At 38.8% G+C, this 16,351-nt stretch overlaps 1 protein-coding gene across 1 annotated transcript; it reads left to right on the top strand.

Annotated features, from left to right (window-relative positions):
• The first annotated feature begins 4,924 nt into the window (after positions 1–4,924).
• On the top strand, positions 4,925–15,994 carry LOC119774899 (C1q-related factor-like). Its single transcript, XM_038272627.1, has 2 exons — positions 4,925–5,780; positions 14,143–15,994. The coding sequence occupies exons 1-2, from the start codon at positions 5,154–5,156 to the stop codon at positions 14,320–14,322; spliced, it is 807 nt and encodes a 268-aa protein (XP_038128555.1). The 5' UTR covers positions 4,925–5,153; the 3' UTR covers positions 14,323–15,994.
• The last annotated feature ends 357 nt before the right edge of the window (positions 15,995–16,351 follow it).

Here is a 16,351-nt window from a genome sequence, read left to right as displayed (position 1 = left end):
AGTTGAGTCTAATTTTCCAAGTGAACACTCAGGTATTTTTACTCTTTCACCACCTCAACTTATTTCCCCATTATGGTAATAATAACACTCTTTTGTGCAACGGTGTGTGTGCTTGTGTTAGTTCTGAATTATCTTGTAACAGACAGGGGTATAACTCGCCATCTAAGCCAATGTCTAACTGAGAATATAAATTAATGGACAACTGTTCTTGTTCTCTGAGTAAATATGATGGAAAATGTCCAATTTCTCCTACCGATTTTTGTTTGTTTGTTAGTTTAACAAGAAAATGGCTTCACTATGAACTACACACGTCTCTACAGTCAGGATATTTTGAAAAGACCACAGGAGGGCAGTAAAGTCTGCAAGTAGAGGGCTATGAATAGCAAAAAACATTTATAAAAACAATATGTAGGTGTTAAAGTTGAGGTGGCATGTCATTTATTGAACCTGCATAAACAGTTTCAGCTTTGTTTAAAACAAATGGTCTCAGTAAAAGGCTTGTATTGAGTATATTCCGATATCAAGTTCCAAACTAGTCAGTGAAATTTAGCTCACACTGTGATAGTTTTACAGTGCTACATTTGCTGCAATAAAAGCTGTAGGCTTATGGTGGTATATTCCCACCAGCTCTGCCAGATTAGTCAAAACAAATGAAGAGCTGCAAATATTGAAGACTTGCAACAGAATCACATCTTGTCATGGTCTTGGTGCTGATTACTGGCTTGATTGCTAACTCCATTCACCTGTTCAATTCTGCCTGATTGCACATTCACTGCATATTTGATCCACCAGCTTCTGCCTCTATTTAAGGTGCTTGCATCCAGTTTTCCGGCGAGATGATCTTGTCCTCCTTCTCGCTGACCAATGGTTAGAGAGATTTTAGCATAACATAGTGTTTCTGATTTCCTGATCCTGACCTGCTCTGCCTCTCATCCAGTGAACGTGCCTGTTCCTGTCTGATCACAGTGGAGAGAGTGTTTTTTATGGAACCTGAGTGTTTCTGCTTTCCTAATCATGACCTGTTCTGCCTCTCATCCACTCAGCCTGTCTGTTCCCGTCTGAATGGTTTGCCTGAACTGTCTTTGGACTCCTGGACCTCTGAACCAGACTCTTCCTGTTCTGATCTCTTTCCCTGACCTGGCTTCGGACTCCTGCTTGTTCTCCGTTCTCCAGGGCTGCAGCATCAGGGACACTCTGGGCGGCGCCCGCCGCACCTTGTTGCCAACTCACTGGCTGGATCCTACCTCATTCTCTGCCAATAGACTGAACTGTTAAACCATGTTAGTGACTCGCTTGGATAATCATGCTCCATCAAATTATCATCATCACTAACTTGTGTTTCTTTCCAACAGAGTTTTAAGTGATAGACGCCCTAGCTGCTGCTACTACAGACCTGCAGCCTGTTGTCTAGATAAACTCTGAATTATCCCACTGTCTGTCTCACCTTAAATTTCAGGTCCTTCTGTTCCGATTCATGACACATCTGGGTTTAGGTCTGACTTTGAATTGGTCCTTCTTGTATCTAAGTTCAGTTGTAGCTCTGACAGCTTGAACCATGGGTGCTGCCTCAGCAGAAGAACAGAATCCCACAGCATGACCCTGCCACCATCAAGTTTAACTGGGGAATGGTAGATTCAGGAAATCTAAGAATGCGTTTTCCACAACACATTCCATTTCAAATGTAGACAAAAACGGACATTTCTGTTCAAATTTTTTTCATTTAATTTTCTTTTTCAAAATGTTCTCGCCTGAGGCATGGATTTCTGCAGATAATTCAGATCCAATTCAGGCCTCTTAACTGCATTTTATGAACTATTGACAAAATATTTAGGTTTAAATCGAGCTGTATGAATCTGCTGTCCTTATTTCCATTTAACTGACAGAGGTAGAATAGCTTAATATGATGGTTAGCCTTTTTATCTACATATTTCTACAGCATACAGGTGAAATATTATTCAATTTTATTGAATGAAATTTTAACAAATTCAAAAGATAACTTTATGCCTAGTGTTTTTGATTAACAAAAATGGATACAGATATGGCCCAACTATATGCTGTGTATAGTTATGGAGCCATTGCTATGCTATGTTATTGCATCCGTGCATAGATTCGATGACTGATGTTCTTTTAACACTATTAAAGAGTCCATCCTGTCTTGAGGGAGGTACTGTTGCTGTGTCATAATCTGTGAAATGCTAAAGAACTTTCACCGAATCCTGACTTTGTCTGAACACCATTCGTCACTTGACTCATGACGAAAATATTTTTAGAGAGACTTTGAGTGTCCGGGTAGGCCATGACAGTCAGACCCAATTCATAAGGGAAGCTCCTGGAACAGAATTCACCAGCTATAAATATCCTTTGTCACAACAATCTATGCTGTGTTGCTGCCAAAATGACAGATGCCAAATATTCTGATTGGAATATCGCTTCCAGTAAAGTTTAAAGCAAATATTCTAACAAAGAAATATAAAGATAAGGTAAAGAATAGCCTCCAGATGGCTAATTCATGCTCCTAATTAATTTGGCAGTTAAATCCACTGCAGGGACTTTTGTTTACGTATATCGTCCTGTTATATAAGATGCTTCACTCTTATTTGGTTCCAGATTTTTTAATGGAAAACATAAGATAGGAATACCAAATACAGTCATTTTCTGTAAACTCTGCAATAAAAGAATAGTAGAGTTTCTTTTTGTTTTTTTTTAATCGTGCCCAAGGGAAAAATTCTGAAACCCACTATTGTCATATGGAATTGTTTATTTGATTATCCCAAAGTTAACTCAGATTTAGCAAAAAAAATAAGAAGAACAGAGTGTTTTTATTATCAGTCAAATAAAAAAAGGGGAAAAAAAAGAAGATTCATGTCTTAGCTTAAACTTGCACTTAATAATATAATTATAGCTTGAGTTATAGCTCAAGTTATAGCTCAGAAGTTTTAAAAATGCAGTCCTTCTTCCCCATTTAGCCAACAATATTCACTTAAATCTCACAAAATATTTTGGTATCAAGTTTAACTTGCTTTGAATTTCCTAATTATGAATTTAAACATTAAATCATGTCATATATTATGTTTTTCAAATGAATTACACAAACTTTATTGTAATTTTGTATACGAAGAGTGTATACAAAACAAAATTTCAAATCAAACAGAACCTGGGAGTATCACACAAATAGACAAATAGGTTTATTTAGAATCTGAATTTTAAAAAATTTATTTTCTGCCAAGTGGTGTTTGACATGTATGGGGAATTTATTTTGTTGATAAGGTACAAAATATAGAAATTAAATATGCAGCTGACCTGAAAAAACACACTCATGTAAAATTTTAATAAACAAATAGAACATCTCTTTAATGTATTTCTGAATATGGCTGTTTAGCATTAAGCACCTCCTTGATAAACATGTAATTTAATGAACAAATCCCTGCCTCACTCTTTCTCCTCTTTAGCTGCCAAGTTTAGATGTGAACCCAAGTTGGTATATTGACTCAATGTCAAACTCAATGTCTGTAGTCAAATTTCATCAGCAAATAAACATAATTTAGAATCTGGTAGATATATTCCAAAAAGGAGCAGCAGCACCAATAGAGAAAAGATGGTTCAGCAAAGTTGTGAACTACATTGGATTAAAAAAAATAAAAAACACAAGCCACCATTTTAAATGCTTCCTTTTAAAGACAGAAAATGGATAGAAAGTCACATTTCTTCCACCGTATACTTTGTGTTGCTCTGTCACACCAAATCCCTGGTACTATGAAGTTGTGATTGTAAAATCAAAAGTTGTAAATAATTTTTTTCTTTTTTTTTTTTTTTTTTATAATTAATGTGTTTCAAAGGAGCATTATGCTGTTTTGAATTTCAGCCTCTAAACGGGTCAATCTGCAGTGCTGAAATGTCATATTCTGATGACATTTGGTGAACTATGAAATATTAATGACTTTTTATGTTAAATTCTACAACAGCCCCAGGATGCAATAATTAAACAAATTACAATTTTTTTCACAGCTGATTCATCACACTAGTTGAGCATGGAGGAGACTTCTAATTGCTTTCCTTAGCTTCCTTTTTTCAGTTTGCCAAAGTTGTACATCTCAGAGCTTTAGTTGGAACATAAGGTTTACCTGGATTCAGGATGAGTACTTTTCACTCTTGACCTTTAAAATAAATTAAATACACAATGACTTGGACAGCTAGAGAATGACATGTTTCCTCATTATTCTTTGAAAAACAGCTCATGTTCAGTCAGACTGATTTCCATTTAAGATCTGACTGGACCTTTGGTTTGAGGTTGTTATCCTGCTAGAAGATGAACCTCCATCCATGCTGACTCAAGTCTTTAGCAACCTTCTAACAGCTTTTTTTTCTTCCCAAAAAAATGTCCATCCATCTTTCCATTAGTGCTGACCAGCTCCCCCATCCCTGCCAAGGAAAGGTGTCCCCACAGCATGATGTTGCCACCACTGTGTTTTACAATGGTGATGGTATGTGGAGTTATGTAAAATGTTAGCTTTACTCAGTCCAAAGGTGCTTGACTAATGTTGACTCATAATCTAATTATCCACATTGAATTAAGTGCAGTTTACATGGGATGAACAAACATACCTTGGTTAAGACAGTTCATCTTTTGAATTCATCCAGAGGTATAGTATTGAGACGGACAGCACGCTTCTCAATCCTCATTTTTCATATTTCATGTGTTGACATATTTACAATGTTTTTATTATTATTAAATCTATGTTCTTCATACTTTCCTTGGTTTTACATATCTGCCAACAGTAGAGTTCCCCTCAGCCCTGAATCAGTTAGTGTTTGTTTTTCTCTCATTCTACAGCTTTCTTCTTTTTCTTATTCGCTCTAACTCTCTCTCCTCCACTCCCTCTCTCCTTTTGCTCACTCAAGTCCTTTGCTCCTCTCCCTCTCTTTCTCTCTCCCCACTCCTGCTCAGCTCTGTCACACACTCGCAGACTCACACCGGCTCTCCCCCCTGAGCATCATCTCCACTACTGGAGATCCACCTCGTGTCTGTGTTCTGCTGGGTGGACGCACGCCCCACAGTCACCATTCCTGCCCCGGAGAGTTCCAGGCTGGCAGCGCAGCCCCTTCCTAGGCTGAGCATCGGGCGGAAGACCCTGGTGGCAGCTGCAGTGGGGGTCATGCTAGTCCTGGTTTTGGTGGTCCTCATCCCTGTGCTGGTCAGCTCTGTGGGTGCTGGTGGCACAGATGACAGCTCAAGCCATTATGAGATGCTGGGAACCTGCCGGATGGTGTGCGACCCCTTCCCAGGCACGGGCACCCCAGGGACTGGCATCCACACAGACACATCAACCAGTGGCTTTTTGGTGGACAATCAGGAAGACCTAAGCGATCACAGCATCGGTCCTCCACTGCCTACATACAGTGCGAACGGCCCACAAGGAAAAACCGGACGCCCAGGCAAACCTGGACCTCCGGGACCTCCTGGAGAACCAGGTCCACCAGGTCCAAGGGGACCACCGGGGGACAGTGGAGACATGGTTCGCACAGGGATCCTTGGGGCGGTTAGCACAACCACCTACAACACTACCCCCCGAGTGGCATTTTACGCAGGACTACGAAACCCCCAAGAAGGCTACGACATTCTGCGATTTGATGATGTGGTGACTAACATTGGGGGAAACTACGAGGGTGCGACGGGCAAGTTCACCTGCAAGATTCCAGGAACCTACTTTTTCATCTACAATGTGCTGATGAGAGGAGGCGATGGGACAAGCATGTGGGCAGACTTGATCAAAAATGGTCTGGTGGGTGAAACGTTTGACACACACATGCTGTTTTTATGAACTGGCAAATGGGTAGCTTTTTTAAACTATAAAAACCAAAAAATCAACTGAAATGCTTTTAAATATAAGAATATAGGGAGTGCTTTCTGTAATTGTCAGGCAACAACTAAATTAGTTTTTGTTTTCGATATGAAGTCAAGCTGTCAAAATGTGTTAACACAAAAAAAGCCATGTCAGAAATGTACAGCTGACTGATAACTGCATCATTTGCCTCATATCTTACTATATGCTTCGCCAGTTTCGCTCAATCTGGCTTTCAGTTTTTCAACTAAACACATCCTTTCTTCCCACATATTAAAAACCCCTGATATGCTTCATTTCATCAGCATCATCTCTTTTATCACCATAACATCCTGAATATCCCAATCTTTTTTCAGGGCCAGTCCTAGATCTTAGTTCTTTATTTACCTCTTTGATATTACCTGTGGATCTATAGTCTTTGACATAAATAAAAGTTACTGTAAATTACTAAGTCTAACTAACCTACAAAAAATACTTTTTGGTTTCTCCAAGGGTAAATTACAGTAAGTTTACATTTTTATTGCAAAGAAATTTAGGTTAGTAAAAGCATTTTCTAAAACTATACTGCTAGTGATACATGAAGCCCACTTTAATGGATAGATAATAATTGCTAATTTCTCCAAAGAGAAAAGTAGTGTTACGTTGAAATCATATGATATATTTTGGCCCATATTTGGTTTAATATTGTTACGTTTTTTGTTTTTGGTTTTTAAGGGTATTCTTATTCATTTCACCTTAAGCTTTTTCAGGTGGCAAAGACAGTTTCCCTGGTATCTAACTGCCTACATATACTACAGTTTAAGCATTTCCATAAATAACATAATCAAAGCGCTGATAGAAATCAATTGTTATGTTATAATGGATTATTGTGGGCCAGTAGGGGCCCAGTGTGCCAGATGATCAGGGGACGGAATCAGTTAAAGTAAAATAAAAAAAAGAAAAGCCATGTCAGTTGCACCCTAAATACATTGCTTAATTGTTTGTATTACTATGTCAAGGTTTCCGGTTAAGATATGTGGAACATCTTTATTTTTCAGAAATAACTGGACCTTTATGCACTGAAGAGGGGACATATACAGTTGCAAATTTAAGAAAAACTAACTTTACTAGTGCAAACAAATTGATGCTATGGTCTTACAAGGTGGGGGTTGCCCATGAAGCTATTCATGCAGAAATAGCCACTGGTTAAAATATAGCCGGGGATCTCTACTAAAATAGGTAAATGATTTGTTTCAATTTTCTGTGCGTTTTTTTTGTTTTGTTTTTTTGGTGAACCTTCACATTCTGCCCAGTAGGTGGCAGTATATGGAGTGATAAATATCAGTCTGATAAAGTAGCTTTTTTGCAAGAACAACTTTTATATATAAGACAGCATCTTCCAATCTACCTTAGTGTAGTGTCTGCTGTGTATAGCAGGATAAAATGATTGAATTCTTAAACTCACAGTGAGGTGGCCTCGCTTAGGGAAACATACAAACAGTTTACTGGCAGTCTTAATTGGGTATTCATGTGTGCAACTATTTCAGACATGCTCTGGTGTTTGTTTGGTATAATGAGAATGCATACTGGCATGCTGCCAGTTTGTATATCTGTGCATTTTTGCACATCTTGCGATGATGTACATGTTGACATGAGTGGAGGAAGTGCAGGCCTATCTCTGCTGAGCACACATCACAAAACAGCCCGGGGTTGTGGCTAGTTCAAAGCGGTTGCCCTTTAGAATACAACAAGCTTTGTAGAAACTTGGTGAGCCAACTGGCGTTATCAGGCTGCCTGTCAAGCCTAAGCGTTTGATTATCGATACGTGATATTTGCTAAATTTACGGCTGATTTTGTGATGTCCTAATGGGCCGCTGGCGATGACACCAAACAAACATGTTCATCTAAGCCACAACACTCGCAAACATCTCACCCAGACTGCATCAGGCTGAACATCGAGTGAGCACAATAACACTAACTCCAGCTGTTCTTCAAGTGGGTTGTTTATGAAAGTAATAACTTTCAGTGAAGAACAGCAGGGTTATTAGAAGTTTTAGCACTGTCTTCAGAGCAGCTTAATAGGAAGAGGAAAATATAGTGCGCTGAAAAAGCCTTCTGTGTTAAATTAAACCACATTGGTCTTAAGGTGTTCATCTATTAGTCCTTAAGGAGCTAAATATCTTAAGATATAAGGAAAATCTATTCCAAATAATCCTCTTTGCAATGAAAAACATGTCACAGATTATATATTGTGACATGCCTCCTGTTACTGAAGGCTTATTTCCATTCTAATTTTTATGGGAGATAATCTCAGCATAATGAAAGAATTCCTCACAAGAGGAAACACTCACCATAGGACTCTCTATCGAGATAAACTTTTCAATTACATGTCTGATCTGAAATATGCAACTGTGTTATTTTGATCTAGAACTAATCACAGAGCGCTACAACTATTCAGTGCTGTCTGAATCAAATGAATATCACATCGGCAAGCTTGTATGGTAACGGTGGACAGCAAAACCACAACTAAAAATAAAAAAAAAATCATACTCATCTTGGTACTTAAATGTGAAGGAAGAAAATTTTTTTAATGTCATGAAAATCATACCAAGACTGACACATGTAAAAGCCTATAAAAACGTGCCTGTCCTTGTCATTCAAAAACAGGAAGATTATACATATTTTTAGATTGTAGTTTTTTTTAAACTATAGAAGTCTGCATTGGCGTAGGTGTCTTCTGGACTGGACATTAGCGTTAGCTTACTGGACACATTAATCTGGAATTACATTAAAGAAAAGATGCTAAAAGTTAGTGTCTGATTGACAGATGCAATGCAAAGTATTGCATTCATTTACATTTAGCTCCAATTTTGTTCACAATGATCTAATATTAGTGTAAAGTTAGTTGTTATATTGGGTCCTGATGGTTTGTGACTAAATAAACAGGATCATGGACACCAAGGAACCCAGCAGGTGATGGAGAACATTTTCAGCAATTACAATTTCTGAACAACTTCCAGAGCATGTTTTAATGCATCATCTGACAACAGAAATAGCATGGTGCAACTGCAAACCTACCAAGATGTTGGCAGGAAACGTCTGGAGTCTAGACGAGCTAAAGGGGTTGGCATCTCATTTTTTTCTAGGCTGTTTACAGGACAATTATTAGTAGGGATGCACGATATAATCGGCCTTAAAACTGAATATCGGACATCGGCCACCCCACCGATATTTAACCCGATATTTGATCAGCTTCTGAGTTTCTTCTTCTTCCTCAAAAACTTCTTTTTTACAGACTTAAAAATTTCTAAAGACGAGGGAATTGTGATATTAAAATATCACAATATCTTCATATGCTGATATATTGCCATTTAAAAACACCATATCAATCTCTTTTACTAATGAAATATTGCTATATGTCATCGTAATGCTACGAAATCCCCTGAAAATTCACGATATTTTGCCATATTTTTATATGTTGATATATTGACGCGGTATCGATCTATTTTACTAACAAAATCTCACAAGAATTTGCAAAATATCATGAGACTTTGAAACAGAACGATGAAATTTCACTAGATTTTGAAAGTAAAATAGATCGATACCGCGTTTTTAAAAATCAATTTGATATCAGCATATGAAAATATATTTGAGTATATTATTTTTCAAAGTGTCAGAAATGGATAACAAAACTGCTATTTTCAATGACTACTTATTTTTGTCCAGCTTTAACATCGGTATCGGCTACATGAGTTTTAAAATATCGGCATATCGGATATCGGCCAAAATCCCAATATTGTGCATCCCTAATTATTAGACAACTATCATTGCCTAACTCTCGCCTTTAATTTGGCTGATTAAAGAGTGGTAAGAGAAAAGATATTGTTGAAACAGAGTCATCAGAAATCCCATGTAATATTTGCTATAATATATGTAGACAAAAGCAAGAATTAAGAGAACAACACTTAAGTAGGAAAATAAATAAAAAATGAAATCAATTTTACATTCTATAATGAAATGCTTTACATTAAGGTAGACTTATGTATTAGATTGGCCCACTTATAGCCCAAACCCATCCATCCATCCCTCCATCCCTTCATCGATCCATCCATTTTCTGTTATGCTTATCCCTGCTGGGGTCGTTAGGGGTGCTGGTGGTATCTCCAGCTGTCAATGGCCGAGAGGCGGGGTACACCCTGGACTAGTCACCAGCACATCGCAGAACAACACAGACAAAAAGGACAAACAACCATTCACACACACAGCTAAGGAGAATTTAGAGAAGCTAATTAACCTAACAGTCATCTTTTTTAACTGTGGGAGGAAGCCAGAGAACCCGGAGAGAACCCACTCATATACAGAGAGAACATGCAAACTCCAGGCACAAAGACCCCGGGCCGGATGTCGAACTTAGAACCTTTTTGCTTCAAGGTGGCAGTGCTACCAACTTCGCCACTGTGCAGCCTATAGCCCAAACAATTGTCTAATAAAGCAATTAAAATGGGATTTTTCCAGATATTCTCTATTCCATCCTACTGAGATTCATTAACTCTGAAACAGAACATAAGTAAAAATGACTCAGAAGGTAGGACCTGGAATTAAGGCAAGACAGACAGTGGATTACTTAAAAAGCTTTTATTTAAACAACAAGCTGAGATTCTACAGTGGCAGCAGCGGCAGTGGCTAGGGCATCAGAAGTAGGATCGTCTATTGGAGAGAAACACAGGTTAGTGACTGTGATAATCTGACGGAGGATGATTATGAAAACATGAGTCACTAACCTGGTTAGACAGTTCAGTCCACAGAACTATCTGACAGGAGTCCGAAGACAGGCAGGCAAACAGATCAGACAGGGGAAGGCAGACTCAAAGGTCCAAATACAGAAACAAATCAGGATCCGACAATCAGAGCACTATTAGTAATGGAAGAGAACTCTTAACACCAAAGGCTCAAGCATAATCTGGCGCTGATGGCTGGGAAACAGGCAGCCTAAATAGGAAACCAGCACAGGTGGATCTGGTGAGTAATTAGGAAATGGGCAGAGCAAGACAGGTGAATGAAAGGAGCAATCAAACCAGCCATCAGTGTCAAAATCATGACACTTTCACATAAAATAGAATATTTTATAATTATTTTGTTGTAAAAACATCTAAAAAACGTAAAAAGGGGTATGGAAAATATTTCAGCATGTTGTATAAATAGAAGATTGCAACAATATAAGTAAAACTGGTGGGAATGATCGTGACAAAAATCTTATCCTGATGTCAAAATGGAAAAATATGGCAAAATGACACCATCTGCTCCACAAAAAGTAGAAAACCTGGGGAATATCTTAATTTTCCTACAGGTGTTTAAAATTAATACTGCTGAAGCAGAGTGGAAGCAGAGGAAGCCAAGGATACCTAAAGACTAATCATCATTGCGTCATGTATCCCATAACCTTTCATCTTAAACTGTAAGTGTCTCTCCATAACTCTGTTGGAGGATAATGTTTTTTATTTTTGTTCAGCCAACCTGTCGCTACAATCTTGGTCGGAGCATGGATTAAACTTTATGGATGGTGCGGTAAAGCTGGAGAAAACCCTCAGAGGGGATCTGTCTTACATGCTAAAGAACTTACCCCCGAGCAGGCAAGCAGATTTGGGGATGAGGCGCACAAACCGGCACATCTGTAATTACCCTGTGCTGTCAAAATGACACTTATATGTGGCAAAACACGACATTTTCCAGCTCTTTACCCAACAGAACGAGGATGTCACGTAAGAGTAGAAGATGAGGGAAAGGGATAGTATGCACTGACTTTATTGCTCATAGGCAGACTGACTCAAGCCTGACCCGTACAGCTGAGTCATAAGATAAAAAAAACATATTCACCAGAGGGGACACACTTACACAAAGTCAAACTTCTTAATACAGGCTTTACTTTCCTATAAGTATACTTTTCTGACATTAAACTTATCACTTTTAGGATATATTGTTAATAAGCTTGATTACCTAACAAACCTTGAGGGCTATTTGCTGATAGCATAATTGTTATATTAGATTTGATCCAAAGCCCTGTAAAAAGGGACTGCATATGGGAATTAGCTTATTCTATCATTGGGTGCAATGTATGAAATGGCATTCAAGCTGTGCATTCTCTTTTTAACTAAAAAAAGGCAGCTAAATGTTACTAAGTGCTAATACGTATGTTACAGATATTCAAGAAAATATACTCAATAGCAGACTAAGTTAAGCTGAACAAATGAAAGAAGTTTTTTTCAAATGAGGACATAATTACTTAAAAAGAAAAAGATACCAACATTGTCAGTTTTGTAACCACATATTTGCACTCCAAAGCAAATAAGTGGTTGTGCCATCCTTGGTGGCCACAACCGTCATCAATAGTTTAAACTTCTTCCCAGTCTTCTTTGTCATCGTGAATAAATTCAAGCTAATGTTATATGCCGTATTGAGGCACAATAAGAAGATTTCACAGGATTTCTGTTCAGTCTAAGATCTTGCATTTTCATTTGGATACCTCAGGACATTGACAGGGTCAGAAACCTGGGTCATGTTTTGTGCCTTTCAGAGGTGGGCTTACTGGTAGCCTTATATTATTACCCTACTTTATAATCCAAGTATGTTTAGGCTTAAGGTTGCAAACAGATGGCATCCTCCCTTATGTTTAACTATTGTTTTTTATGTTCCTTTTTTTTTGAAATCCTATTGTAATTTACATTAAATGTACATTTTAGTCAGAATCTTTCTTTGAGATCATCAAGGTGCTTTTGGCAAATTTGAACAATACAGCAGCTTTGCTCAGTCTCTTATTTTAAGGTCATAAACAATTACCTTAACTTAGGTAAGTAAAACTTGCAGTGCTTTAGATGCTTCTGTTTTCAATGGGGCGAAGTTGCGACAGTGGTGTCAGATGTATCAGTTTGCCCTGAAATTGAAGGGTTGATGGTTCAAGACCTGGCTCTGGCTTTCAGTGTTGTTGTGTCCTTTGGCAAGACACTTCACCTGTATTGTTTACTGGTGGTGCCAGTGTCCAGCAGCCTTGCTTCTATCAGTGAACCCCAGGGCAGCTGTTGCTAGGATGTAGTTTGCCATCGATAGCGTGTGAGTGTGTGCGTGAATGGGTAAAGGATAGCCTGGGTGCCAGTCCGAACTTAGTCCCGCCCACAAGGTTTGAGGTCGGGAAGTTCGGTCTGGCTCTGCTCCATAGTAGCGCGAGTATTAAAGCCCACTGTCAGGCGATCCAATCAAATTGTCAGGGCGGGCTTTATACGATGATGGACAGATGATCAAGAGTAACGTTATCAACCACGTGACCAAAGCGCGCTTGGGCGACAACAATAATGGCTGCCGCTGGAGAGTTTGGGTGAGTAGATTCTGCTATTAGGTCTGTTCTAGAAGATATCGACAGCAAATTAATTTTAAAAGAGGAACAGAGAAACGCGATCAAGGCTCATCTTCTTATTCTAGGCGTGAAACTGCACGCTTTGATTTTTGTGGACAACAACTATGCCTCGCTTAACATACGTCACGCACTCCGCTGCTCTTATTGGTTGTAGGTCTATCCAATTGAGTGCAGAGTCATTTTTTTCCTGGTTCGTTCGAAACACGCCCCATAATCAAAGCTCTATGGAGCAGCATCAGACTCATATTCTGACTAGAATTGAGTCGGACTACGTCAGGCTAGGTAAAGGACTGAATGTAGTGTAAAGCCCTTTGGTTAAGTCTCCTGACTTGAAAAGGGCTATATCAGAACAGGCCATTTACCATTTCTATGACCTCCTGAATACGTTTTTGATCCACCGTTGGAGTAATTTTGTTTTTTTTTGTTTCAATGCAAACAACCAACTGACTTGGGTTGTTTGATCAAATAGGGGCATAATTGCTGCTTTTGAAATTTTGCAGCCTTCTTCATGCCACCAAAAGAATGATTTTTTCTTGTTCTATGTTTCAACAGTAGTCACGCATCTTTGTTAGGGGTAAAATTGAAATCAGCTTTTCAAGAGAGGTGGATAATTCCAGTTAAGCAGAGTAAGTAGAGATTTATCCTGGGAAGTCTCCTTCGCAAAGAGTCAAGTTGATTTAGATATATATGTTTTCCCCTCCCATAAAAGAAACCTTGATTAAAAAACTTAATTTTCTGTTAATTTAGCATATCTTTAAATGATATAATTTTTTTGGGTTATCTGAAACATGTAAGAGTGTAAAAAGTCAGCAACATATCCATATATTATCGTTAGATGAGGAAATTCGAGTGATTTAAAAAAGAATCTTCTTTTTTAATCTAACCTCTCATTACATCTTCCTGTGTTTAATATTCCAGGTCAGGGCCAGTGCCATTGCCCAGGACCAAGACCAGAGTTATGACTATGCCAGCAACAGTGTCATACTTCATCTGGATGCAGGGGATGAGGTGTTCATCAAACTGGATGGGGGCAAAGCTCACGGGGGCAACAGCAACAAATATAGCACCTTCTCAGGGTTTATCCTCTACGCCGACTGATTACCAGGCACAGAACAGGAGGCTTGGAGGTTAAAGGTCCAAACCGGCAGACATTTGCTTCCTGACTTCCACTTTGCATTCTTGCAGTGAGGCTGATGACACAGACACCACTCCACAGTCTTTAGAGTAATGTAGTGATGCACTCTGTGGATTTTTAGTTATCACTAATCTCATCATCTGTTTTTAACCAACATAATGCATCCTGGGTGCCTACGCTGCTAATATAATGGACATGTGGACATGTCACTTGGCTGTGGCAACAAATGTGACAGTAGAGAGGGGCCGTGCCATCATTCCTTAGCTGTCATGTCAATTTCAAGTCTGGAATACAACACTTGTGGTGGCCTCAGTGTCTATAAATGTGCTCTCTGGGTTTATATTAGGGTTATGTTTTTTCTTTCACATGCTGTTTGTGTGATGAAATGTTTTGCATCAGTGGAGGAGGAATCCTGCCTAAAGAAATTTTTGAAATATTAGATATAAGGGTGATATTACATTTAAATGCCAGAGAGTGTGAGAAAAGGTTTCAGTGTTGGCCAAAATTTCAACACCTACAACAAATATTGGCCTGATGAAGTTGTGGAAAAAGCCTTAAAAAAGATTCTTCTGTTCATGCAGTTGCACAAGCTCTCAGTAATTACTGCATTTTTTCAACAGTGAGCTTTACAAGGTTTCCTTCCTTTTCCTTGTATAGGGAATTTTAAGGTAGCAGCATTTGTTTTGCTGCCTTTTCTATTTGAAGAGGTCTGTCTGTTATCTTTTTCTAGCCAAGGAAATCAGGAAGGCATGTACAAAAGATAGAAAACAATAACTGTATTCAAGCAGTAATAAAATATGCTCAAACTGCTCTAGCAAGTCCAGATCTTCCAACAAGTGTTGGCACCAATGTCATGGTAAAGTCTGTCTTCCTGAGGTTATATGGTTGTCTATGAGAAAAAACAACAACGGAAGAACAATTAAACATATATTCAATTAAGAGTATATGCTTAACTAGCTCTAAAGCTCTAAAGAAGCAGCGATACAAAAGGTAATTGTTGATTAGCTCCAAAAGTGACAGATTCCAGGAAAAATACACTCAAGCAGAAGAGCTATGGACCAGTTACAATGTCACAGGATGAAACAGAACACATACAGTTAGTCACAGTAAACCAAAAAGGACTAAACAGAAAAAATATGCCCAACTCTAACATCTATAAACAAAGTTGTTGATGTCAGTTGCCCAGATGATATTTCAATCCAGAATGGAGTCACAATCAAACAGGAAACAATATAAGGTTATGGGTGGAACTAAGAAAATACTGCAGAATGGGAAAATAGAGATAAAATGAAGCATAATGTTGAAAAGTGGTCCATATGTCCTCCAGCAGCCTAAACTTATAACAGGATAAATAAAGAAGATAGCTCAGGATAATCTAACTATTTTGAATGAACTATGAGAAAGGTAGAGCCAAGCATAACGTCTGTCTGGACTCATTTCTGGACCACACTGCTTCACGTCAGCATACTCCAGCAATACCTGTATTACTGTGGGAGAAACCCAGTTCATTTAAATGGCATGTACTTATATAGCGCCTTTATTCAGGTCAGGAGACTTGACCAAAGCGCTTTACACTACATTCATTCACCCACACACTCACACACTGATGGTGCCAAGCTACATTGTAGCCACAGCTGCCCTGGGGCTCACTGACAGAAGCGGGGCTGCCGCGCCACCGGGCCCTCTGACCACCATCAGTAGACAATGCAGGTGAAGTGTCTTGCCCAAGGACACAACGACAATGAAAGTCGGAGTCGGGGCTTGAACCGTCAATCCTTCGATTTCAGGGCAAACTCCTACGTCCAACACCACTGTTGCCCCAATAAATGCCAATTTACCCGTCTCATGCTTTATCCTACCATCACCAGGGAAAATTATATTCTTAAGTTCTCGATTTAGGGCAGGGAAATATGGACTCATGTATAGTGAAGTTGAATCCGGAAGGTCCTGGCAAGAAGATGCAAACAGACTCCACTATAAAAGGCACAACCT

This window comes from Cyprinodon tularosa, unplaced genomic scaffold (assembly GCF_016077235.1).
Source record: "Cyprinodon tularosa strain WSP-4 unplaced genomic scaffold, ASM1607723v1 ctg84, whole genome shotgun sequence".
Classification (NCBI taxonomy): Eukaryota; Metazoa; Chordata; class Actinopteri; order Cyprinodontiformes; family Cyprinodontidae; genus Cyprinodon; species Cyprinodon tularosa.
This window is presented reverse-complemented; position numbering and strand designations above follow the sequence as displayed.

Coding starts and splice junctions, on each gene's coding strand:
- LOC119774899 (XM_038272627.1), top strand. CDS start 5,154: ATGCTAGTCCTGGTTTTGGTGGTCCTCATCCCTGTGCTGGTCAGCTCT. Junction 5,781..14,142: donor ACTTGATCAAAAATGGTCTG/GTGGGTGAAACG, acceptor TTAATATTCCAG/GTCAGGGCCAGTGCCATTGC.